Genomic DNA, 27,939 nt, shown 5'->3' with positions numbered 1-27,939 from the left:
CTAATTCTTGCTAGGTAGGAAATTGAGTTAGTATATTGAGTCAGTAGATTGAGACTTCAATATAATATTCCACAATTATTATTCTTGTAAAGTGGGGAGAAAAGTAAAAGGTGGCAGGGATAATGTTTATTTTGATCCTCAGGACAGAGCCAGATTGTATTTTATTCTTTAGTAACAATTAGGCATACTTAAAAAAAAAATAAAGCTGATGAGAACTCCCATACAAACCTGAATTCCCCAGTTTTTTGTCCAAATATATCTTGTCATTGGACCTCATAGCATTGCCTCTTACAGGGGCGTCTGGGTGGCTCAGTTGTTAAGCGTCTGCCTCCGGCTCAGGTCATGATCCCAGGGTCCTGGGATCAAGCCCCGCATTGGGCTCCCTGCTCAGCGGGAAGCCTGCTTCTCCCTCTCCCACTCCCCCTGCTGTGTTCCCTCTCTAGCTGTCTTTCTCTCTCTGTCAAAGAAATAAAATCCTTAAAAAAACAAAAAACATTGTCTCTTACATAGACCCATATATACTGTTCCCACTGGTGGGTTTTTTTGTTGTTTGTTTTAAGAGAGAGAGAGCACAAGTGTGGGAGGGGCAGAGGGACAGGGAGAGAAAATCTCAAGCAGACTCTGGACTGAGTGTGGACTGCGCTGAGTGTGGAGCCAGCTTCGTGGCTCGATCCCATGACCCTGAGGTCACCACCTGAGCCTAAAGCAAGAGTCAGAGGCTCAACGGACTGTACCACCTAGGTGCTCCTGTTTGTTTTTTTGTTTTGTTTTTATCTTGAATCAAGCAATTTACTCAGTATTCCTTTCTAGATGTATTAAAAACATTCTCCAATGGTGTATAAAGAAGTTTTAAGTCTTAAGTGTTGAGTATTTTAGTTGGGAGCATGCACCTAGCCTAAGATTTCTCTTCCGAGCTATGCTCCTTATGTGACCTTAGGCAGATTTTTGTGCATTCCTGTGCTAATTCTTGCCATCTCACTGGCTTGACCAGATTATAATGTTCAGAGAACTAAAGTCAAAAAACTTAGTGTATGTTGAACACTTGGTTAGAGTTTTTATTAAGCACATATTCCTATGTGGCATACATACTCTAGACTAGATACTGAACCGGTACCATTTTACTCTAATCTCATCACTCCAGAAACAAAGAACAAATCCTTATCAAACCCACGCAATTACAAGGTCTTTAAGGCAAGATCCTCCTAATTTTCTTCGTGGTTGTACCAACTCATCATTTGGTGATATTTTTAAACCGGATGGTAATACCGTCTCATCTTTGCTAGTCTTTAACTTGGAGGGAAGAGATGGGGAGAGCAGTATCTCTTAGGATTTGTGTTATGGTATCTTAGTTGTGGGACAGGGAGTGGAGATGAGAGAGGTCTATGAAGAGAGTCTTTGGAGTATAATTTCCATTTTGTAAAATTTTAAGTATTCCAAGCTTTTTCTTCTCCCAGAGAGGCTCTTACCCAGTGGTATGATGTATTTTGGATAAATTGAGAAAAGCCACCAGATTTTCCAGCAGGAGGTTGGCTTCAGGGATTTGTGTAGGTGTGGGTTTAGGGTTTTTAAAAATTGGACTTCATGGGGCACCTGGGTGGCTCAGTCAGTTAAGCAGCTGCCTTCGGCTCAGGTCATGATCCCAGGGTCCTGGGATTGAGCCCCACGTTCGGCTCCCTGCTCAGCAGAGAGCCTGCTTCTCCCTCTCCCTCTGCCTGCCACTCTGCCTCCTTGTGCTCTCTGTCTCTCTGTCAAATAAATAAAATCTTAAAAAAATTGGACTTGATGGCAGTCCATTCTACTGGGTTCCTGTCTCTCACCACTTTTCACTGCTATTCTTGTGGCTTTTCTCCTCTTCCATTTATAAAATATATCTTTGACTTACATAATAATTGCCTATCAAGATTTTTTTGAGAGGAACAGAGTTTAGAATTTGACTTAGGATCCAAGGTAATTTTTTTTTGGAGGTTGGCATTAGCTAGCTAGGAAATGAAAACTTGACAGATTCATGGAAAGAATACTAGAGTAGGAATCAAAACACTTGCCTTCTGGTGTGTGTTCTATTGTTTATGTGTTATCCTTGAGCTGTTAGCTTTATTTTTTTTTTCTTTTTTAAAGATTTTATTTATTTATTTGAGAGAGAGCACATGAGAGGGAAGAGGGTCAGAGGGAGAAGCAGACTCCCCGCTGAGCAGGGAGCCCGATGTGGGACTCGATCCTGGGAGGATCATGACCTGAGCCGAAGGCAGTCGCTTAACCAACTGAGCCACCCAGGCGCCCTTGAGCTGTTAGCTTTAAAAGGGTCATGAGTATTTTCAGAGTTTTTTATTCCATTAAACTTGCCTATAAAATGGGGATAATGCTGGCCCTGCTTTACATAGTGAGGCCTAAAAGAGTAAGTAAACTTGCTCAAAGTCACCTATTATGTGGTGGAGTAGGGATTGGAACCTAGAGTTAGTGCACTTAACCATTTATATTACTTCATATGTCCATAGTAACAATACAAATACAAAGATTACATGAGACAGTTGATGGAAAATTATGAATCTTTTATTATTTGTTATTATTTTAATACCTATATTCTTTTGCTTATACATTTTGTATTCTGGTATCAGCTACCCTTTTTTTTCTGATGGGCTCAGCAAAAAACATTTTTGTTACTTAGTTCTTGCTGCTAAGGTATAGCTAAGGAAACTGCTGAGAGAGGTTAAGTGAGTTGTCTAAGGTGACAAAGCTTTTTTTTTTAAGATTTATTTATTTGAGAGAGAGTGAGCATGTGCAAGTGGGGTAGGGGCAGAGGGTGAGGGGGAAACTCAGCAGATTCCCAACTGAGCATCGAGCCCAGTGCTGGGCTCAGTCTCAAGACCCTGAGAACATGACCTAAGCTGAAATCAAGAGTCAGATGGTCAATGGACTGAGCCACCCAGGCACGCTAAGGCGACACAGCTTTTTTTTATTTATTTATTTATTTATTTATTTATTTATTTATTTATTTATTTATTTGACACAGAGAGACAAGCGAGAGAGGGAACACAAGCAGGGGGAGTGGGAGAGGGAGAAGCAGGCTTCCCACTGAGCAGGGAGCCCGATGCGGGGCTCCATCCCAGGACCCTGGGATCATGACCTGAGCTGAAGGCAGACGCTTAACCAACTGAGCCACCCAGGCGCCCCAAGGTGACACAGCTTTTAAAGGACAGATCAGAGAATTTCAAACCATGGTTTTATTTCCAAGTTCACTGTTCTTCCTTCTTATACACAGTGGCTCCCTTCATAAATCCCACAAATTAGCCACTTCTCATCTCTCCTCCCAGGCTTTTTGGGAAGAAGAGTGGTTTTCTCTAGCTTCCTTCTCACCATCCAAACACAACTGAAGGGAAATCAGAATTAGTAATGGTATCAAATAATACTACGATACCGTTTTGTTTCATCTATTTGTCTCTAAAATTTATTTATGAAAATTTAAATCCTATATTCTCATTCTTTTATCCTCGTTTTTTTCGTTTATTAATACGTATGAGCTTTGCAATTCATATACTGTTGGTTGCTTGGCTCATTTGTATGGAAACTCCTGGCTCCTCAGTTTCAGTGACCACCCAGATTCAGTGGAAGAGTATCCATTAAGCCTTAGGCTCCTGAATGTAGCCCTACCTCCCATCAAAATCATCTTGGGCTCCACCCCAGAATTGAATTAAAATCTCATGAAATTTGAATTTTAGGAAGCTCTTCTGGTCATATTTATTTACTTACTTACTTAAAGATTTTTATTTATTTTTGAGTGAGAGAGAGAGAGAATGGGGGGCGGGGGCAGAGGGAGAAGGAGACAGCCCTCTGAGCAGGGAGCCTGACACAGGACTCTCTCCCAGGACCCTGGGATTGTGACCTGAGCCAAAGGCAGATGCTTATTAACCCATTGAACCACCCAGGCGCCCTCCTCTGGTCATTTTAAAACCCATCTAGGTTTAAGAATTGGTTTTAGATAGTTCCCTGATGAGGTTTAGGCAGCTGTTAATATAAGGAATTCTCTATCCGTTGACTTTGAATTAGCAGAATTTCTCAACTCTGCTACCAGAAACTAGGAAATCCTTTTTGTCAGCTCCAGTGAATGAAGAAATGAATTGGGTCCTTGGGTTTGGTTGCGGGTTCAGTTCAGTACATTTAAAGATTTTTATTTATTCATTTTTAGAGAGAAGAGCATGAGTGAGGGGAGGGCCAGATGGGGAGGGAGAGGGACAAGTTGACTCCACACTGAGCTGAGCGGAGCCCGACATGATCCTGAGACCATGACCTGAGCCTAAACAAAGAGTTGGGCACTTAACCAACTGAGCCACCCAGGCACCTCAGTTCAGTACATTTATTGATGTATCAGTAAGTGCCAGGCATTGTGTTAAGGTTTTTAAAAGGGTTTTAGAAATAAATTAAACAGCTTTGATTTAAAGGAATTCGAAGTCTTACTGCTGAGAAAGATGTGCAACTAGATTATATGGTGTGATGTGTGCAAGTAACAGAAACTGTATATAGTATGGTTGAAGATACTAGGGTTGGGGGGATGTGGAGGTAGATATAGAGAAAGGAGGTTGCCTGGGATGTGTAGGAGGGCTTTGGATTAGGGCAAGGTTAGGGGAAGAAGTAGGGGTGTAGAATGAGAATGAGAATCTGACAGAACCTCCAGAAACATCAGTATTTACAGAAGGAAGAGGATCTAGTTGTAGGCTTCAGGAAAAGTGCTAGGGGAAAAGCAGGTTTGTTGAGAGTCAGTATTTAAGACTTTTATGATCTTGGGCGCCTGGGTGGCTCAGTTGGTTAAGCGACTGCCTTTGGCTCAGGTCATGATCCTGGAGTCCCGGGATCGAGTCCCACGTCGGGCTCCTTGCTCAGCAGGGAGTCTGCTTCTCTCTCTGACCCTCTTCCCTCTCGTGCTCTCTATCTCTCATTCTCTCTCTCTCAAATAAATAAATAAAATCTTTAAAAAAAAAAGACTTTTATGATCTTATGGTAATGATTTTCTTAAGTCTCAACTCTAGACACAGCTGCAAAATCCTTTATTTAAAACCTGGAAAAGTAGATAATAGAAGAGTTTTTATAGAGTCTGTCCCTTTGATACCAGGCAGCCATTCATATGAGGACCAGTTTTATCAGGCTGCAATTTCTGCATATTTTAGGTTAAAGTGGGTTATCTTTTAAATCAAATTATTATTAAATGTGGCAATAAATGTGAAATAAGGCAGTTGATGGTGCTGTCTCTACAATAATAACAGAGCATGGTTTGAGATATAGGATAAATTTAAGACCTTTGGAGATAAGACCTATTTATCTACCATTGTAAGTTGAGCATGCCTGTGTGTTAGTGCATCCTTTTCTCTTTCAAATATGAGATCTATCTAGCCTTGAAACATGGTCAGAATTATAGTATCTTGAGTAGAATTGCATCTTGCCCTTATATAAATATTAAGTGACCTGGCAGTGGGATGAATGGAGCAGCTTCCTAGCAATTCCTGTTCAAGTCCAGGCTTCAGTCTTTTACTTCAAATATGGCTGTTAGGGATCATACAGGTTCTAAAATTATTTCCACTTTTAACATTAGCCTTGCAATTAATTGTAGCAGGACTAAATAGCTGTTAAATATTTGCATCCGTGAAATGAATGGCTTACTATTTATGTTTCTTTTTTTTTTTACTACAATTGCGAAATGTGTCTTCAAATGGAACATCAAGCAAAACAAAGATTTTATAGTCTTTTAGTATCTTCTCAGAGACTCAGGTGATTTTTAATGTCACTACTGTCCCTTTCGTGACCTTGATTTTGAATCTCGGAGTGTCCAGTTTATAAAGTACTAAAGTTGTAGAACATGTGTTTACAGATTCAGTGAGGCCTTAAAGTTAGGGTGTGGGCTCTTTACCTTTTCCTGCCCTTGGTGCCCAGGTGGGTTTGGGTGTTGCTGAGGGAAGGTTGTAGGGGCAGAGTCCAACCTTCTTCCTCAACCCCTTCCCCTGACAAATCATTTCTGGAATCTTTCTCTGAAGGATGTCATCTTTTCTTAACCTTGGTAGCCTCAAATTTCTGTCAGAGATTGTCTTTTCCTTACTGGGATCCTACTTATGAAAGAAAACAGAATCAAAACTACTTACTAAATTTCCTTGGGGGAGCAACTCTGGCAGTATAGCTCCTTCCTTGTAACACGGCTTGGGATAGGCATACTGAAGTAATATTTGCGCCAATTATAATTGCTGTAAGGGGAGAAGAATCTGAAATTTCTTCTGGTTTCATTTGGTGACTTTTGTGTCATAAGATGTCTACGAATGATCTGAAGGAAATAATGCTTTCCTCTTAAATTTTCATGATTGACCTATCATGATGTCAACCCATTTGAGTGGAAGATGATTTATACTAGGGATTTAGCTTTCTTATGATCCTTCTGGGTGATTTTTAAAAGGATGCTTCCATATAGAGGCATATAGATAGGACTTTGGGGGGTATGCCAAAAATTTGTATGAATCACTTCAGTAGGTAACTTTGGCAGACATCTGTTAGGGACATTTTGAAAGAGTAAGGTCTTCATGTGATCTTATTTTCCTTACTCGTATTGCTTACAAACAAGATGGTACTTAGCTTGTTCCGGTAAAGTGGCCTGGAAAGGAAACCATCTTTTTTGAAGTTTTGGGAGGACCATTTTCCATGGTATTTTCACATGGTTTTGACAATAATAAATTTAAGTCATTTAGAGGTCCTGCAAATACAGATATTGTTACCAAGTTTTATTAAAAGTGAAAGAGAGGGGCGCCTGGGTGGCTCAATTGGTTAAGCATCTGCCTTTGGTTCAAGTCATGATCCCAGGGTCCCAGGACTGAGTCCCGTGGTGGGCTCCCTGCTCAGTGGTGAGTCCACTTCTCCCTCTCCCTCTGCCCCTCCACCCCACCTCGTGCTCTTTCTCCTCTCTCTCTCTCTTCCGAATAAATAAATAAAATAAAAAATAAGTGAAAGGGGACCTTATTGGGACCAGTACTTAAAAAGTAAGTACCATGGCATGTCCCTTTTTTACTAGTGTATTTTCATTTACTAATAGATGCTCCTCTATAGAAACAGTGCTTTGGACACTTAATACTCTTTTAAGTAAGATGTCTGTAAAACTGAAAACTGATGGCTTTTACCAGGCCCTGCCAACTGTAGGCATTACAATTTTAACAAAGGTCCTTAATGTTTTAGTACAACTGTTTTTTTTTTTTTTTTAATTCATTTGAGAATGAGCAAGAAAGAGCACGAGCTGGGGGAGGGACAGAGTGAGAAGCAAACTCCCCTACTGAGCAGGGAGCCCAACTCGGGGCTGCATCATAGGATCCCGGGATCATGACCTGAGCCGAAGGCAGATGCTTACCACTGTTAATCGTCCCTGTATGTTTGCAGATATAATTCTTTTGGTAGTTTCTGGATCTTTTTTGGTGGTAGGGCTTTTAGGGAATACTGGGTTGACATTGGTATACTTTTTCTAAAAATGTTGGCATTACTCAGATAGGTCAAGAAATCATTGTTAGCGAATAGAGAAAACACTTAACGGGGCTGCTTTTAAAGTCTGGATGGATAGATTTCCTTGGAGGGACAGATTGGTTGGGAATTCTGTAGGGGTTAGGATTATTAAGAGTTGTTTCCAGGGTTTGGGTTGAGGACTGACTCTTGGAGGGTTCACAAGACCTCTTCAGCAGGTCCAAGGGAACTTCCTCTTTTCAACTAAATATATGTAACCAGATTTTCTTGATATACTTTAAAAATATACTACAGCTGATTGACTACAGAAGAAGATATGAAATTCCAGTTTATTTCTATTTAGCCAGACATTAAAGAGATTTGCAAAATATATGCAACATAAAACAATGCCATTCTTTTATTTTTTGCTTATGATTAAATGAATTGATTTAAAACATTTTATTTTTTAAGTTTTTATTTATTTAAGTAATCTCTACACCCAAAGTAGGGCTCGAACTCTGGACCCCAAGATCAAGAGTGGCATGCTTTTCCAACTGAGCCAGCCAGGTGCCCATAAAATATTTTAAATTTATGTTGTGATCAAAGTGAATAGATACAAACTATATAGACTAAAGCTCTTTGAAGTCCTCAATTTTAAGAGTGTTTATTTTTTTATTTTTTATTTTTATTAATTAATTTATTTATTTTAAAGATTTTATTTCTTTATTTGACAGAGAGCACAAGTAGAGTGGCAGGCAGAGGGAGAAGGGGAAGCAGGCTCTCTGCTGAGCAGGGAGCCCAATGCGGGGCTCGATCCCAGGGCCCTGGGATCATGACCTGAGCCGAAGGCAGACGCTTAACGACTGAGCCACCCAGGCGCCCCTATTTTTATTTTTTTTTAAGATTTTATTTATTTGACAGAGAGAGACACAGCGAGAGAGGGAACACAAGCTGGGGGAGTGGGAGAGGGAGAAGCAGGCTTCCCACTGAGCAGGGAACCCGATGTGGTGCTCCATCCCAGGACCCCAGGATCATGACCTGAGCCGAAGGCAGACACTTAACAACTGAGCCACTCAGGTGCCCCAGGAGTTTTTAAAGAGGTCCACGGGACGACTGGGTGACTCAGTCAGTTAAGCATCTGCCTACAGCTCAGGTCATGATCCCCCTCTGGGATTGAGTCCCACATCAGGCTCCTTGCTCAGCGGGGAGCCTGCTTCTCCCTCTGCCTGCCGCGTTCTCTCTCTTTCTCTCTCTCTCACAAATGAATAAAATCTTGAAAAAAAATAAATAAAGGGGTCCTAAGACCAAAAATTTGAGAGTTGTAATCATAAGAAGAGAAACTTAGTTCTGCAAAGGCCTGACTCAATAGAAATAAATCTAGGATCTATGCATGTGTTAAGAGATACATTGACTGCAGAAGACGTTACAAAACCAGTAGAGGGTTTGGTAAGAACTTTGATTATCTGTGCTTTTGTGAAGTGAAATGAAAATTTAAAAGTGTTTTCTAAAGGGAAAACAATAAGCTTTCCCATATAACCAATAGCAATTAAAATGTAAGAAAGTGGGCCTTTTTGTCTAATTTTGTCATTTTATTAGTTTTACAACATTTATAATAAACAGATATGATTATGTTTTCACTTGTTTTTTTTTAAGAATTTATTTATTTGAGAGAGAGAGTGTGTATGTGCGCACAAGCATGCACACATGAGTTGTGGGGAAGGGCAGAGGGAGAGGGAGAAGCCGGCGCCGGCTGAACAATGAGCCCAATACAGGACTCAATTCCAGGACCTGGAGATCATGACCTGAGTCAAAGGCATATGCTTAACTGCCTGAGCCCCACCCAGGTGTCCCTGTTTTTGCTTCTTTTCTTAAAGATTTTATTTTATTTTATTATTTCTTTGTTTATTTTTAAAGATTTTATTTATTTGACAGAGAGAGACACAGTGAGAGAGGGAACCACAAGCAGGGGGAGTGGGGGAGGGAGAAGCAGGCCTTCTGCGGAGCAGGGAGCCTGATGCGGGGCTCGATCCCAAGACCTGGGATCATGACCTGAGCCGAAGGCAGATGCTTAATGACTGAGCCACCCAGGCGCCCCTTAAAGATTTTATTTTTAAGTAAACTCTACATCCAAAATGGGATTTGAACTCACAACTCCAAGATCAAGAGTTGCGTGGTCCACTGACTGAGCCAGCCAGGCACCCCCATGTATTTTGTTTCTTGAGTGCTGTCTTTTGGGGTCAAAAGTTTGGGACATAAAACATAAAAATTGATCCAAGTAATTTTTTAAATTGACTTGGTATTTTTAAGAACTGTTAGATTTATAGAAAAATAATGAAGATGAGTTCCCGTATATTCCTTCACCTAGTTTCCCCTTTTATTAACATCTTATATTATTATGACATATTTGCTATAATTAATAAACTGATACTATTATTAACTAAAGTCCATGCATTTTATTTGTATTTCCTTAGTTTTTAGCTAATATCCCTCTTTTGTTCCAGGATCTCATCCAGGATACCACATTGTATTTAGCTGTCATATCTCTTTAGGCTTTTTAAATTTTTTTTAAAGATTTTATTTATTTATTTGAGAAAGAGAGAATGAGAGACAGCACAAGAGGGAAGAGGGCCAGAGGGAGAAGCAGACTCCCCGCTGAGCACGGAGCCCGATGTGGGACTTGATCCCAGGACTCCAGGATCATGACCTGAGCCGAAGGCAGTCGCTTAACCAACTGAGCCACCCAGGCGCCCTAGGCTTTTTTTAGTTGTTGCAGTTTCTCAGACTTTATTTCTGATGAACTTGACAGTTTTGAGGAGTACTGACTGGGAATCTTGTAGGATATTCCATTATTGGAATTTATCTGTTGTTTTTCTCATGGTGAGACTGGATATATGGAAAGCTGATCTTTTTTAAATTTATTGTTAATTTATTTTTAAAATTTTATTTTTCGGTAATCTCTACACCCAATGGGGAGCTCAAATTCACAACCCTGAGATCAAGAGTCACATACTGTACTGACTGAGCCAGCCATGCACCCCTGATTTTTTTTTTTTTTAAGATTTTATTTGTCAGAGAGCGTGCACAAGCAGGGGTGGCGGCAGACAGAGCAGTTAGAAGGAGAAGCAGGCTCCCCGCCGAGCAGGGAGCCCGATGCGGGACTCGATCCCAGGACCCTGAGATCATGACCTGAGCTGAGGCCGCTCAACCAACTGAGCCACCCAGGCGTCCCACCCCTGATTTTTTTTTTTTTAAGGAGACATCTATTCTTGCAATCTTGTCTGTGGAGGACTTAAAACTGAGAATTTTTGTATCACCATAAATAACATAAACCCTGTGCCATAACCTGAGCCTCACCTCACTTGATAGATTTACCCATATCTCAGTAAGGAGCATGATGTATTTTTACTAAAGTCTTCTCTTTGTTTACAAAGTCTTGTCATCAAGTTTTCTTCATTGGCACATCTTTACCAGTCAGACCTTTTGACTTTATACTTTTTATCTTTAGTTTTGTTGAGACGTTTAACAATAACTTTTGTGCCTAGAATTTTTTTTACTTGTTCGATAACATTTATTGAACATCCTTAGTACTGTTCTGTGAAGGTAGTTTTAATTTTAAATTCCTCCTTAAAAATAATTTTTACACTTACACTTATATGTAGCTGGTATCTATCTGTAGAGCCAGAATAAGCTGTCATTCTTTTTTTTTTTTTTTAAGATTTTATTTACTTATTTGAGAGAGAGAGCACACAAGCCAGCACAAGCAGGGGGAGAGGCAGAGGCAGAGGGAGAGGGAGAAGCAGGCTCCACGCTGAGCATGGAGCCTGATGCGGGACTTGATACCAGGACCCTCGGATCATGACCTGAGCCGAAGGCAGATGCTTAACTGACTGAGCCACCCAGGCGCCCCAGCTGTCATTCATTTTTTTTTTTTTAAAGATTTATATATTCTAGAGAGAGAGAGAGTGCATGCACGCAGGGGGAGGGCCAGAGGGAGAGAATCTTCAAGCAGAATCCCCGCTGAGAGCTGGAGGTTGCTTAATGGACTGCATCACCCAGGTGTCCATAAGCTGTCATTGTTAAAAGAGAGTCTTAAGCTAGTATGATCACTGTGGTCAAGTTGATTTTTTTTTTCCTGTATCTGCAGTGTGTAAAATATGACCATTGAGTGAGGCTAAAACAAACTTCTAAAAGGTATGAAATTTTTTCTTTTTAAGATTTATTTATTTGAGGGGTGTAGGGAGAGAAAGAGAATCTCAAGCAGGCTCCCCACTGAGTGTGGAGCCCACTGCAGGGCTCGATCCCACGACCCTGAGATCATGACCTGAGCTGAAATCAAGAGTCGGAGGCTTAACCGACTGAGCCACCCAGGCACCAAGGTATGGACTTTTTTTTTTTTTTTTTAAGTAGGCTCCATGCCCAGTGTGGAAACCAATGTGGGGCTTGAACTCATGACCCCAGATCAAGACATGAGCTGAGATCAAGTCGGAAGCTTAACTGACTGAGCCACCCAGGTGCCCCTGGGTATTTTATTTATAATGGTTAACATTGGAAAGTAAAGGAAATAACCTAAATGTCCAATAATAAATTTTAAAAAGTATCAATATAATGAAATATTAAACGTTCACAGCATAAGTAAAAATAAGGTATAAATAAAGTGTAAGTAAAAGGAAATATATGCATTTTTAAATTATTATTAAAATTTTTTTAAAAAAGATTTTATTTATTTATTTGACAGAGAGAGACAGGGAACACAAGCAGGGGGGGAGTGTGAGAGGGAGAAGCGGGCCCCCCACCAAGCAGGGAGTCCGACGCGACGTGGGGCTGATCCCAGGACCCAGGGCTGAAAGCAGTCACTTAATGACTGAGCCACTCAGGACCCCTGATTATTAAAATTTTTTGAAAATTATGAAGATAAGCATTTTAGAAAATACTGGAAATGTGTGCCAAAATGTAGTAGGTTTTCTCTGAGATTTTGGCTAATTTTCTTCTTTATATGTGTTCTCTGATATTTCAGTACTTTTGCATTAAGGAAAATTATTTTAAACCTCTTCTATTGCTTAGCTTTTCCCCAGTAAGAAAATAGGCAGTTAGGACGTTTTATATAGTGGACATACAAGAAATGGCTTTGTTAATATGAAACATTAATATTGTGGAACCATACATAGGCTTGCCCACTACAGTGTTACAGGAGTTGAATTCTGCTGCCACCCTAGCAACTCCTCTCTTAGCAGATCCATTAAGTGCCTCTACCCTTGAATTACATACCTAAAACAATCTTAGAAAAAGCTCTTTAAGCATGGAAACCTGACAGTATATTCTCCTTTAAGAAACAAGGTTGCATAGGGGTGCCTTGGTGGCTCAGTTGGTTAAGTGTCTGCCTTCGGCTCAGGTCATGATCTCAGGGTCCTGGGATCAAGCCCCGCATCGGGCTCCCTGCTCAGTGGGGAGTCTGCTTCTCCCTCTCCCTCTGCCCTCCCCGTCCCCTGCTTGTGCATTCTCTCTCTCTCTCTCTCTCAGATAAATAAACAAATAAATAAATAAATCTTAAAAAAAAAAGCAAGGTTGCATATATCTCAATACAGCTGAAAAAAATACAGCAAAAAAATCAGATTAATGGGCCTTGAATACTATAACAACTTCATTATATAATGAAGATTAGAGAATTCAAACCATTGTGTTAAACATAACCAGTCAGAAAACAAAACAAGTTTGCATTGGGCTTCCTGGGAACTAAAGCTTTGCAACATAAACATTTCCTCATGACTAACATTTTTGACCATTTACTTTGTAAATACCAGGACCTGTCTGAAGGCTATTACATGTATTAAGCCTCATAGTTTCCCCTTTATACATGCACCTAATGTATCTACAGGGAGATTAGTACAAAGCCACACAGTCAGGATTTGAACTCAGGCAGTGTGACACCAGAGCGTATCCTCTTTAACATCTATTTTACTCTACAAGAATAAGGGAAATGATGTCATTGTGCTTTAAAAATGAGCATTGGTGAAATAACAGGGGGCAGGGGGGCGTGGAAATATAAGGGAGCCCTTTAACCTGTGTTGAAATTGCTCTGATGCGGGACGCCTGGGTGGCTCAGTCGTTAAGCGTCTGCCTTCAGCTCAGGTCATGATCCCAGGGTCCTGGGATTGAGCCCCACATCGGGCTCCCTGCTCCACGGAAAGCCTGATTCTCCCTCTCCTGCTCCCTCTGCTTGTGTTCCTTCTCTCGCTGTGTCTCTCTCTATCAAATAAATAAATAAAATCTTAAAAAAAAAAAAAAAGAAATTGCTCTGTTGCCAACTAGAGGTAGGCTGGAAGGATAGAGTCTTTAAAGACAAAGCTTAGAGGTCTGATGCTCCTTGAAAGTTGAGACTGCAGTGACTTTTGCTAGAAGAAATTATATTTCAGTGGTCAGAACTTAATGTAAGTATAATACTTGCTATTTTTATTTTACAGTAAACAATCCTTTATATTTGTAATTTTAATTTTCACCACAGTCCTGAAGGTGGCTATTGTTTGTACATTTCAAATAGAAAAGATCCTTCAAGTGGTGGTTAAAGAACCAAAATGCAAATCCAGGTCTTCTGACTTAAGTGCATTGCTCTTTGTGCCCTGTACTATATATACAACCTTTTGACATTCTGAGGAGCCAAGTGTCTTATCCATTATCATGTCTTGGTTAAATACAAGAAGGGACTGAAAAAAGTAGTTTGGGGTAGTGAGATAAGAACTTCAAGGTACAAAAATTTATGAAAGCGAAGCATACTCCCAGGACTTTTTTTTTTTTTTTTTTTAAGGTTACAGACCCCTTTGAAACCCTGGTGAAAGCTGTGAACAGTACCCCAAAAATCCACATACATTCAGTTCTGTACAATGTAAGAACCTCTGATTTAAGGAAAGAAAGTGTGATTCTAAAGTCTAAAAAGAAAATTCTCAGTGTTTTTGTTTGTTTTATTACTAGTGGCTCACTAAGGGTGGGAGGGAGATCTTAAACAGACTTTGAACAAATGGGTGGCTATTTAAAGCTGCTTGGTGCCAAGCCTACCTTGAGGGAATTAAGAAGAAGGGGAGACGTTAGCAGATCATTTTATTTCTGTTGGGAAGACACTAAAGTCCTTCGTATTACAGAACTTTCCTGATAGACGCCCATCAGTGAGTGGTCTTTGAACTCCACTGAGGGACTCATAAATAGTAACTCTGCTTGTCTTTTAATTTATAAATGGGGATTTATAATGATTATGGTGTGCCCAGTTCTACCTCTTAGATTTGTGCAGGTGTCTTAAGGATATCATACTGACATGTAACTATTAACATGGTGAAAAAGTAGTTTTTTTTTTTTGGACAGAGAGAGACAGCGAGAGAGAGAGGGAACACAAGTGGGGGGAGTGGGAGAGGGAGAAGCAGGCTTCCTGCAGAGCAGGGAGCCCGGGAGCCTGATGCGGGGCTTGATCCCAGGACCCTGGGATCATGACCCAAGCCGAAGGCAGAGGCTTAATGACTGAGCCACCTAGGCACCCCGAAAAAGTAGTCTTTTAAATTGTACTTCATATATGTGTTACTTAAATCTTTATTAAGGTTGAAGGGTGCCTGGGTAGCTCAGTTGGTTAAGCGTCTGACTCTGGATTTCCGCTCGGGTCATGGTGTCAGGGATGTGGGATTGAGCCCTGTGCCAGGCTCCATGCTGCATGCTGCATGTGGTGCCTGCTTGGGATTCTCTGTCTCCCTCTCCTTCTGTCCTTCCTCATCACCCCCCCCACCCGCCCGAACTCTCTTTCAAATAAATAGCTCTTAAAAAAAATCTTTATTCAGGTTGATAAATCTTGGCATGCTCAACTGAAATTTATTCTGACTTGCCTTAAAACACTAAGATAAGTTCTTTGTTTGGTTCCTTAAAATATTGCACAAAATTAGTTTTGTCTGCAGGAGTCCGAGAACCAACTTTTGGAATAGTCTTTGTAGAGTATGTACTTTCTCTTTTTGCTGAGTATTAGATCTCAAACTGGTGATAGCTTCACTGTATTTAGAAAGATTAAGAATATTCTCATATGTGGATGCTAATTGTGGATCACTTAGAGTAAATTTTCATGTAGTTTTTGAAAAATCCTTAGCATCCTATGAAAGTTATTCTCCCACTGGTCAATTTTATTGCACATTTCTCTCAGTTAAATGTACTGTAAGTTGTTGCTCAGTTAGTGCTGGGACTAAGGAATATGTTTGCTTGATGTTTCCCAGGACTCTGAGGATTTTGAAGCTTCAACTTCCTACTTAATTGCCTTCCCAAGGAATATATTTTTTTATTTTTATTTTTTTTTAAGATTTTATTTATTTATTTGACAGAGAGACACAGCAAGAGCAGGAACACAAGCAGGGGGAGAGGGAGAGGGAGAAGCAGGCTTCCCGCTGAGCAGGGAGCCCGATGTGGGACTCGATCCCAGGACCCTGGGATCATGACCTGAGCCGAAGGCAGACGCCTAACGACTGAGCCACCCAGGTGCCCGGAATATATTTTTTTAGTGCTTAGGAAAATAATTGAACTTTGGGGCGGCTCAGTCATTAAAGGTCTGCCTTCGGCTCAGGTTGTGATCCCAGGGTGCTGGGATCGAGCCCCACATCGGGCTCCCTGCTCTTCGGGAAGCCTGCTTCTCCCTTTCCCACTCCCCCTGCTTGTGTTCCCTCTCTCGCTGTCTCTCTCTCTCTCTCTGTGAAATAAATAAATAAAAACTAATAATAATTGAACTTTCAAATAATAAATAATAATAAGACTTTGAAAATGAAGGCTTAAAATAAAAGCCGTTTTATTTTATTTTTTTAAAAAATTTATATATTTCAGTGTGTGAGAGAGAGAAGGGAGGAGGGGCAGAGGAAGAGGGAGAGAGAATTCAAGCCGACTGTGTGCTGAGCATGGAGCCCAACAGGGGGCTCGATCCCATGATCCTGAGATCATGACCTGAGCCTAAATCAAGAGTTGCTCCCTTAACTGAGCCACCCAGGCACCTCTAAAAGCCATTTTAAAGTTTTAAAAGTGAGTGAATCTTAGCAGGGAATTTATATGGGATGACTTGCAATCTATGAACTGTTACAACACCTAGTTAGTATGGAAATACTGTCTTTATGTTAGAAAAATGATTTATGAACCATTTTATTGTTAGAGGCTAAAAGTTTTGGTTAGATTGTATGGTATCCCCTTTAGATACGTAAGTGGCAGGGGAGCCTGGGTGGCTCAGTTGGTTAAGCGACTGCCTTGAACTCAGGTCATGATCCTGGAGTCCCGGGATTGAGTCCCACATTGGGCTCCCAGCTCAGCAGGGAGTCTGCTTCTCCCTCTGACCCTTCCCTCTCTCATGTGCTCTCTCTCTCTCATTCTCGCTCTCTCAAATAAATAAATAAATAAAATCTTTAAAGAAGTATGGATCATATGTTTAAAAAAAAAAAAGATACGTAAGTGGCAGACCCAGAATTATCACACTGTTATTTAATGGTCTCTTTCCTCCTCTGATTGCTTTTTTGCCTCATGTAAAAGTTACAGCCTATCGAGGCCAGACTCAGCCAAGGATATCTTAATTCTAATATTTCAGTGAGCGTTGCAAATAATATGTAATTCTTTTATCGGAGTAAAGCTTTCAGCTGACAGTGAAAGTCTTGAAACTAAATGACATTACTCCCATTTTCCCTCATTCTTTGTAACTAGAAGAGGTGACAGTTTTCAGCGATCTGTGTTTAATGGAGGATTGATCTTCTGAAAGAGTTTTTGTTTTTAGCATAGCTACTGTGTGAACTTCCTTAGTGATAGATATGTACTGTTTTCCTCTTGATGCTTTATTTTAGGATTTATTTTATTTGAAAAAGCTTCAGTATAAAATAAGCATAGATTAGGGGTGCCTGGGTGGCTCAGTCGGTTAAGCAGCTGCCTTCAGCTCAGGTCATGATCCCAGGGTCCTGGGATCGAGCCCCGCATCGAGCCCCACATCGGGCTCCCTGCTCGGCGGGACGCCTGCTTCTCCCTCTCCCTCTGCCTGCCTCTCTGCCTACTTGTTCTCTCTCTGTATCTCTCTGCCAAATAAATAAATAAAATCTTTAAAAAAAATAAAATAAGCATAGATTATATAATACTTATATCTACCTACATACAAAGACATAGCTCACTGTAATATATAAAACTTTAATATATAGATGAGATGAAATTAATTTCTCTATCATTGTGTTTTGGGATTCGAAGGCCTGTTTGGAAAAGAAAAATGCCTACTTGATTAATCAGGGGATGTTCATACATTACCCGTAAGTCTTAGTTTATAAAATTCTCAGACCATGTGGACAGTATGTTAATCATTTACTTGTATATTCTTACACATTATCTTTGATACATTTTTGGTCTAACCTTCAACCCAGATCAGTTCATTTCAGAAAGCCTACAGCTTTTATGAAGTATTAGAGAGCAAAGCTCTGAGCAACAGCAAGTCTTCTGTGATAGAATACTGAGCAATGTGATTTTCTTCCACTACATTGTATTCTGTACAATTAAACACATTGCTTTCCTTATCTTTAGTTATTAAGGAAAACAAAAATAAATCACTTTCATCTTTCTGACTCAGGATGGAGTAGGTAGTTATTTTTAAGTTGATTAACAAAGTATAGTATTTGTTTAATTGACAACTGACATTGAAACAGGAACCATGTATGACAACATAAAATAGTTGTTTTACTGTTTTCTTGAAAGCCCTATTTTTTTCCCATTTTTTGTTTCTTTTTGGTATTTTAATAGTAAATAGCTTTGTACCAATTTGTAATCTGCATTTTTTTCTTTATTAAAAGAAATTGTGGTAAAATGTAATCTTTTTAACATAATAGTTTATCAGGCATTGCTGGTGGGCACTTTTACTGAAGTCTTCCTATCACTAAAACAAAACCTTGTTTTACTTTTTTTAAGTAAGCTCTGTGCCCAACGTGGGGCCTGAACTAACGACCCAAAGATCAAGAATTGCATGCTCAATGGACTGAGCCAGCCAGGCGCCCCAGACCTTGTTTTACTTTTTTTAAACTAAAAACAATCAATAGTAATAAAAATTCTAATAATATAGATTTAAGTTAACAGTAATCTCTTTCCTATTATGAAAGTCTTTAAAATTTACATACATGTAATACTGTTTGCATGATTTTATGTATTTTAGTGTTTTTTTAAAGATTTTTATTTATTTGTCAGAGACAGAGAGAGAGAGAGAGAGAGCACAAGCAGGGGGAGCAGCAGAGGGAGATGGAGAAGCAGGCTCCTCACTGAGCAAGGTACCCGATGTGGGACTTGATCCCAGGACCCTGGGATCATGACCTGAGCCGAAGGCAGACGCTCAACGACTTGAGTTACGCAGGCGTCCCTGTATTTTAGGTTTTTTTACTCATTCAATCTTGGCTGTCTTTCTATATTTAGAACATGTAGATTTTTTTTCTTTATTACAGCTGCAGAGTATTTTATTGCTATTTACAGATGTGTCAACATTTATTTACCTTACTCTCCACTGACAGATACTAAGGTTTTCTTCTTAAGATTTTATTTTTTTAAGTAATCTCTACACCCCATGTGGAGCTTGAATTTAAACCCGAGATCAAGAGCCTCATGTTCCACCCACTGAGCCAGCCAGATGCCCCAATATTAAGGTTTTAAGTTAAAACAATTCTGCAGTAAATTTCCTTTTCTCTTTGTGAGTGGTAACAAATATTTGTAAATTGTCACCCAAGGAATTGCTGGGTCAGTAGACCTTTAAAAATTTGATGCTTTCTAATTGACCTCCAAAAACAGTGTACTAATCATCAGGGTCCACATTTCCTCCCATATTGCTAATACTAGTGGTGTGTATATTTTAAATCATTGCTAACCTGGTAAGTAAAAACAAGGGGATCTTGTGTATTTCTTGAATTTTGAGTAAAGTTGGACACCAGTCTTTTTACAGCTAGCCATTTTTTCTTACTACTAACACAATTTGTCTGTTTTTCTATATTTTCTTATTTATTGGTATGAGTTCTTCATAAAGCTAAAATTTTTAAATGCTGTATAATATTCAGTGCTGTTATAATATCAGTCATATCTTTCTAACATTATGCTGCAGTTAATTTCATGCATGTATTTTGTTGATTCTGGGTGAATTATTTTCTTAGAACAAACTTCTGGGTATGAAGTTGGGTAAAAAGACTGAACTTCCTTGTATTTTCTTAATCTGAAGTAACTTATTTAATATGTAATAGATGTTATTTAATGTATGTAATATATTTAAGATTGTATTTCCAATGGCTATGGAAGTAAAAGAAAATCACCTATAATCCTACCACCAAAGACAACCACTGTTAACTGTTGTGCTGTATATCTTTCTAATGTTTTATTTTTATATTGCATAGCCTGTTTTTCTTTTCCTCCTTAACGAATATAAGGAACATCTTTCAATGTCAATAAATAGAGCTATACCACAGCATAATTTTTTTGTCTTTTCGCTTTTTTAATTTGTTAAAATATTATAATATGTATAATACAGAACTTACCATTATAATAATTTTAAGGGTACAATTCAATGACATTAAGTACATTCATAACCATTAACACTAAGCCATCTCCAGAACTTTTTCATTATTCCAAACTGAAACTCTGTACCCATTAATAACAGCATAATTTTTATTCCTTTAACTATTCTCCTATTGTAGACATTTAAGTTGTTTGCAGTTTTTTCTACTTATAATAGGTAGCATAATATTTTCCTTGTCTGATTATTTCCTCATGATAGCAGTTCTTCTAAGAATCTGTAGCAGTAGGTATGTTAAGGGCGATTCTTTAAAATTAGTCTTGAATGACAGTCTTCACCACCACCCCCAAACTTATCTTTAATTTTATAATAAAAGTTAAGGTAAGTAGGAGGTTACATATAAAAATATAGTTTATGGATGTTTTGTTGTTAAATAGCTATTTTTTTTAAAAGATTTTATTTCTTTATTTGACAGAGACAAAGCAAGAGAAGGAACACAAGCAGGGGGAGTGGGAGAGGGAGAAGCAGGCTTCCCACTGAGCAGGGAGCCCGATGCGGGGCTCGATCCCAGGACCCTGGGATCATGACCTGAGCCAAAGGCAGACGCTTAACGTCTGAGCCACTCAGGCGCCCCGTTAAATAGCTATTTTGTAAAAAGATAACTTATATGGAATAGAGGAATCAAAATCTCTTTCAAAGTCATTGATGTTTTGAGGGGTGCCTGCCTGCCTGGCTCAGTCCGAAGAGCGTGTGACTCTTGATCTTGGGGTCGTGAGTTCAAGCCCTACGCTGGGTGTAAGAGATTACTAAAAATCAACAAACTTTAAAGTCAGGGGTTTTTCAACAGCTTGAGGTTAAGTGACTTTACTCATTTGAAAGGGTGTGAAGAGGGGTGTGCACAGGATGCATCATTTATATGGGGAAGGGTAATCATACATATTCTGCTGTTCTGGTGGAAAAGGTTAAGAAACTATTACCCATGTTCTGTTTTATTTGACTGGTTAAGAGATAGTGTGTTTTACTTAACTCGGGTTTTAACAGAATTTTTAAAATGTCAGAATTATAAATTCTTCTAATCAAAGCCTTTGCTTCTCCCTTAGGATTGGCAGCCACCATTTGCATGTGATGTTGACAAACTTCATTTTACCCCCCGTATCCAGAGGCTGAATGAATTGGAGGTAATATCTTAACTGTTGTTCTGGTGGACTGTATTCCAGAGGGACTTTCTTCGAAGAATCTCTGTCACAAATCTGGTGGTTTTAGTGAAGCTAAGATATGGCCAGTCATTGATAATCATGGTAAAACAAATGGCAATAAGGCCTTTGTAGCAAGCCAGATTTCAAATGGCAGTAAGGCCTTTGTAGGAAGCCAGATTTCATTAAAAACACTGATTTTTGTCAATCATTGTTGGCCTCTTAATTCATTTAAATCCTTCTAAATTTAGTTGACAACCACAAGAATTTAGGTCTTAAAAGGAATGTACTTTTTCTTTTTTTTAAGATTTTATTTATTTATTTGAGAGAGAGAGAATGAGAGACAGCATGAGAGGGAAGAGGGTGAGAGGGAGAAGCAGACCCCCCGCTGAGCAGGGAGCCCGATGCGGGACTCGATCCCGGGACTCCAGGATCATGACCTGAGCCGAAGGCAGTCGCTTAACCAACTGAACCACCCAGGCGCCCCGGGAATGTACTTTGAGAACCATCTAATGGAAAAGATTTCCAGCTCTAATTTTCTTCCAAACACACATCTTCACTTAGATTTAATAACACACTTTAATTTTCTAAGGAGGGGTGAGGAATACTTGGGTATTCTCTAGAGAAGAGATGATGTTTCTTCAATCCTTTTGCTACTGAAACCCTAAAGTACAGGGTGAATTAAGGCTTGGGTATTGGTAACCTAGAAGTAATGTTTACATTAACGTTTCGCTAACCTGATTTTAACATTGAATCATGTTTTGCTTTTCTATACAAAACCAAACATTTTTAACTTAAGTGGAACACATGTCCACTGGGATTCTGTGGACGTTGGTGGTGGTAGTATCTAGTGTCTGTATTTTCAAGTTGAGCTTGAAAGATAGGAAATGGATACTTTGAGGTCTTAGACTGTGTTTGGGAACATCTGAACATTAATCTCAGTTTTGCTCTTGAGCAAGATAAAACTCCTAAAACTGTCTGACTTAAACTTAATTTTCAAGGAGGGGAAAGAAAAATGACAAAAAAATTTTTTAACGACTTACAGACAACAGTAATAATCTGTTAAGGGAATGACATTTAATTAAGAAAGTATCTCCTGGTTTTCTGTTATCTTATCAGGACTCATTAAAATTGATATGGAATCACTGCTGTAAATCTGTTTTGAGATTTGTGTTTGAGAAAATAAGAAAATTTGTGCTTGGAAAGAACAGACTTTTAAAATACCCCAGTTGTTGGGCGCCTGGGTGGCTCAGTTGGTTAAGTGACTGCCTTCGGCTCAGGTCACGATCCTGGACTCCCTGGATCGAGTCCTGCATTGGGCTCCCTGCTCAGCGAGGAGCCTGCTTCTCCCTCTAACCCTCCCCTCTCTCATGTACTCTCTCTCTCATTCTCGCTCTCTCAAATAAATAAATAAATCTTTAAAATAAAATAAAATACCCCAATTGTAAAAAGACCAAGAGGGGCATATAGAAGCTTACTTGTCATATAATTTTAACCAATAACAAAATTGTGCTTATAGTACTCCATAAGTGAAGCCCTTTTCAGAGTGCCCACTTAAAGGCTTACTGAGTGTTTAACTCCTTGCTTGACACATGGTAGGGGCTGAATTAAATTTTTGTTGAGTTACTGTATAATTATTTAACCAGCTTTATCTTGTATATTTTTTGACAGTTTCTCTATTGAATTCGGAAGTGATATTTCACTTATTCTTTTTTTTTTTTTAAGATTTATTTATTTTAGAGAGAGAAAGAGAGCATGAGTGGGAGGGACAGAGGGAGAGAATCTCAAGCAGAGCCCCATGCAGGGTTTGATCTCATGACCCTGCGATCATGACCTGAACCTAAAGGAAAAGTCAGATGCTCAACCGGCTGTGCCACCCAGGCGCACCTCACTTAAATATTCTAAGAGTGAAAATACCACACACATAGGTAATAGAAGGAGTTTTAAAATAAGCTAGGTGAGATTAAAATTCATTTCTTTGTCATTCAGGCTCAAACTCGAGTAAAACTGAATTTCTTGGACCAGATTGCAAAGTACTGGGAGTTACAGGGAAGTACTCTGAAAATTCCACATGTGGAGAGGAAGATCTTGGACTTGTTTCAGCTCAATAAGGTAAGAGGCTAACGGCCATCTCCCTCACTTTAGTGCCTTTCTGCCAACATGAATTTGATCTTCCTCATCTTAAAAAGAAACTTACTGTTTGAAATATGTAAAATGAAATTCTCCACTCACTTTAGCGATGATTGGGCTCTCCTTGTCAGGTCTGAAAGCCTTGTCTTGCCACCTTGTGTGTGTCATTTTAGAATTTAACAATATTTCTGTAAGATACTCCTTTCTGTTTTATTACAGTTAAAACAACTGGGGCTGAGGGAGAAAATTGACCAAGGTCTAAAGGCTGAGTCATAATTCAGTATCTGAAATTCAGGTTCACTTCAGGGTAAAGCCTACATTCTTTCCCCCAAAATGGTGCCATCTCTCCTCCTCCTTAGTTTATGGAGATTTTGAGGGTCACTGTGTTGGACCAAGTGCTAGGGTTTGTTCTTTGTTTGAGATTAAATTGTTGATCTAGTTCTTCCTCCCCGAAAATCTTGACTGTTCCGGGGAACTGAGAATTAGCTTCTGGGGGTACAAATGTTTATGGATTATATTGTCAAAAGTGATCAGTTTTCTAGCTTGAAATTAGTAGTGCATATATATTTTCATTTGACTTGGGAAATGTATTTTTAAAAATTACCATAGCCAAGAACATTTGTTCTTGGAGTCATACCTAGGTACGAGGGAATTAGAAGTGATTTCCATATAGGCGTTTCTAATTTCTTTTGCTATTAACAGTTAGTTGCAGAAGAAGGTGGATTTGCAGTTGTTTGCAAGGATAGGAAATGGACCAAAATTGCCACCAAGATGGGATTTGCTCCTGGCAAAGCTGTGGGCTCCCATATCAGAGGTCATTATGAACGCATCCTCAATCCCTACAACTTGTTTCTGTCAGGAGACAGTTTGAGGGTGAGTATTGAGGCCAACTTTAACCTGTTTTATTTCACAGCTTACTGGTATGTTGTCTTTCAGGGTGAATGAAGAGGCTTTAATTAATTCTGTGGGGGGGGAGCCTGGGTGGCTCAGTCGTTAGGCGTCTGCCTTCGGCTCAGGTCATGATCCCAGGTCCTGGGATCGAGCCCCATGTCGGGCTCCCCGCTGCACGGGAAGCCTGCTTCTCCCTCTCCCACTGCCCCTGCTTGTGTTCCCTCTCTTGCTGTGTCTCCCTCTGTCAAATATAGATAAAATCTTTAAAAATAATAATAATAATTCTGTCTGGACGACATTGTTGAGAAGACTCTGTTTTGTGAATTTTTCCTCCGATGTTTGTGTCGTTTTATTTTGAGAACAGCCGTACTTAGAAGTTTGTTTTTGGATTGAATAAGGTTGTGGAGGAAATAGTCTTTTGCTGTCAGAAGCCGAAGTCTGTATTTAACTTCACTAAAGCTATGTCTTCCTTAAATGACAAGTTGATTATTATCTCGTTATGGTTCATGCTTTTGCATTCACATATTATGGAGAGCACATTCCTAGTTGTCACATGAAAGTACGACCTGTGAAATAACTTGCCTACCTGTTCTTGCCAGCTGAGATCTCCAGGGAGATTTTCAGATAGAATGCTGATATGGGTGAAACGTAGGGGACTTAAAAATGCTGGATAGCTAATGGATCCCTCTTAATAGTTCCTGTGTAGCCATGTTTGTTCCTTACAAAGATGGTATCTGCCATCTTATTCAAATAGGAACTTTTGTTGTAATTAAAGTAAAACCATATTATAAAATTTTCCTACTTATTTCAAGACCCTGATGGAAAGAATAACGTCGTAATCCATTTACACCCTTTGAGTTATTCTAAGGCAAGAGCTGTGAGCCCTATAATTTTAAGAATTGTTACTGTGCTATAGGGAAGTAGAAAGAAAATAACATAGTTTCAGAGGGTAAACTACTAATCAAAACTCTGTCTTGATATTATGGACGTACCATCTGTAATGCTCAGATCCTGTAGATTTTCATAGCATCGCATTTTTCTACCCTTTCTCCCTTCTTGATTCCAGGGGAGCTTTCTTTTCAGCTTAAAAGGACATGACCAGTCTAATATTCAGAGAGTTGTCATTTTTAAATATACATGTGTGAATGTTTAATGACCCCAGGAATGAAATTATTTAGAACGTTGTATGTGGAACCTTTATGCCTCTGTTTTATAGTCAGATCTACATACAGTTGCCTACAGTAGATTTTCTCCTTGTTAACCTTTCTGTTTCAGTGTGGAAGTCACAGTGAGTAAGAGGAAAGAGTCTACCTGCTTTATGGGTTGCAACATTTAAAAAAATGTCTATATATTTAGGTAGTGTAAGTTTCATAGTTGAAAAGCATGTAAGCATTTATTCAATTGTAGTCTGAAAGGAATAGGTCTTTAACCTTTTACAAACATTACATTTACAACTCAGATAAATACTTATTGAGGGGCCGTTGTGGGCCAGATATGTTCTATGCACTGATAGGTATTCATTGCAGAAAGCTTAAAAACAAAGGAAAGTGTGATGAGAATAAAATCACTCAATCCTCTCACCTGTTTTTTCTTTCAAGGCTATTTTTATGCATATATACACACACTGGGATTGTATTATTCATTTACAGTATTATAACCTGCCTCTTCTCTGCTTAATATGTCATGAGCATTTGCCATGTCCTTGAATATTTTTGAAGGTTTACTTGAATGACTCTGGCATTCCATTTTTATAGCCAGACCTTGATTTCTTCATTGTTGAATGCTATATTTATTATACTGTGATGGCCAGTTTTTATACCTAATTTTTGGCTCATTTCTGATTTTTCAAAATAATTCTTAGAGAAAGGATAACTAGAATACATATATTTTAGAAGAGTGGAAACGCAGTACTACCACACACCTATTAGAATGGCCAAATTCAGAACACTGACAGCACAAAGTCTGGCAAGGACAACAGAAGCTTTCATTCATTGCTGGCCGGAATGCAAAATGACACAGCTACTCTGGAAGACACTTGGCCATTTCTTAGAAAACTAAACATACTTTGTTACTGTACAATCCAGCAGTCATGTTCCTTGGTATTTACACAAAGGAGTTGAAAACAGGTCCACACAGAACCTGCACACAGATGTTTTTTAGCAACTTTATTGCTCTTAATTGCCAAGACCTGAACACAACCAAGCTGTCCTTCAGTAGGTAAATGGATAAATGAATGGTGGTATATCCAGATAATGGAGTATTATTGGGCATTAAAAAGAAAAGAGATATAAAAAAAGAAAAAAGAGGTCTCAAGCCATGATAAGACAAGGAGAGGAGCCTTAAATGTGTATCACTAAGTGAAAGAACCAACATGAGAAGGCTACTTATACTGTATGATTCCAAACTTAGTATTCTAGAAAAGGCAAAACTATAGAAACAGTAAAAAAGATCAGTGGTTGCCAGGGGTTTTGGGGCAGGAGGGAGAGCGGGGGCGGGGGGTGATATTCAGAGCACAGAGGACTGTTAGAGCAGTGAAAATATCCTACATGGCATTATACATTTGTCCAAACCCATAGAATGTACACCACAAGTGAATCCTAATGTTACCCATAGACTTCTTAGGTTCATCACTTGTAACAAATGTATCACTACTCTGGTGGAGGATGGTGACGATGGGGGAGGCTGTGCATGTGGGAGTCCAGGGTGTATAGTAAATCTCCACCTTCATCTCAGCTATGCTGTAAACCTAAAACTTCTCTAAAAAAATAAAGTCTTAATACTAAGAAAAAAAAGTGATGCCCAACAAAGGAATTGTTGCAAAAGGGTGAACTGAAGCCTAGAGTAAGTTTTGGGAAACAAGAAAAGTTGAGCAGAGATGTACTGGTACAGTGGGACAGAGGCTCCACTCCTATGGTCCCGTGTTTTCTTCTGGTTTTCTTTTTCTTTGCTTTTTTTTTTTTTTAAAGATTTTTTTTTTTTTTAATTTATTGAGAGAGAGAGAGAGAATGGTAGAGAGAGAGCATGAAAGGGAAGAAGATCAGAGAGGGAGAAGCAGACTCCCCGCTGAGCAGGGAGCCCGATGCAGGACTCGATCCCGGGACTCCAGGATCATGACCTGACCCAAAGGCAGTTGCTCAACCAACTGAGCCACCCAGGCACCCTGCTTTTTTTTTTTTTTAAGGTTTATTTATTTTAGAGAAAGAGCAGTGGGGGAGGGAGAGGGAGGGAGAAACTCTTAAGACTCTGCCCTGAGCGTGGGGCCGGATGCCAGGCTTGATCTCACAACCCTGAGATCACAACCAGAGCCAAAAGCAAGAGTTGGGACGCTGAACCGACTGTGCAACCCGGGTGCCCCTCTGGTATTCCTGTGTTTTCTGAGTGCCTCAGTGGATTGCTCTGTCTCTGTAAGATGGTGTCCTCATGCTGTGGAATCAGTCACCTCTCAATCCCACTTTCTCAAAGGTTAAAATTAGTCTGCATGTACTATGAGTGGATACAAAACAAACACATCAGTTATGTGTTTGGAATTGTGGTTTGGAACAAAATAATAAAGCTCTTTTGGGCGCCTGGGTGGCTCAGTCGGTTAAACATCTACCTTCAGCTCAGGTCATGATCCCAGGGTCCTAGGATTGAGTCCCGCATCGGGCTCCCTGCTCAGCAGGGAGTCTGTTTGTCCCTCTCCCTGTGCCCCTCCCCCGGCTTGTGCTCTCTCTCGCTCACTCTCTCAAATAAATAAAATCTTAAAAAGGGGCGCCTCGGTGGCACAGTTGG

At 39.6% G+C, this 27,939-nt stretch overlaps 1 protein-coding gene across 2 annotated transcripts in view; it reads left to right on the top strand.

Moving 5' to 3' along the window:
• The window catches only part of KDM5B (lysine demethylase 5B), an 81,166-nt gene that overhangs the window by 8,791 nt on the left and 44,436 nt on the right, over positions 1-27,939 (top strand). For both annotated transcript variants that reach the window (XM_025855045.2, XM_025855046.2), the window contains exons 2-4: positions 21,055-21,132; positions 23,137-23,259; positions 23,980-24,150. In XM_025855045.2, coding sequence (XP_025710830.1) covers positions 21,055-21,132; positions 23,137-23,259; positions 23,980-24,150 — 372 coding nt within the window. The remainder of the gene's footprint in view (positions 1-21,054; positions 21,133-23,136; positions 23,260-23,979; positions 24,151-27,939) is intronic.

Source organism: Callorhinus ursinus, unplaced genomic scaffold, assembly GCF_003265705.2.
Source record: "Callorhinus ursinus isolate GAN/ISIS: 27379988/994484 unplaced genomic scaffold, GSC_fseal_2.0 scaffold57, whole genome shotgun sequence".
Lineage (NCBI taxonomy): Eukaryota > Metazoa > Chordata > Mammalia > Carnivora > Otariidae > Callorhinus > Callorhinus ursinus.
This window is presented reverse-complemented; position numbering and strand designations above follow the sequence as displayed.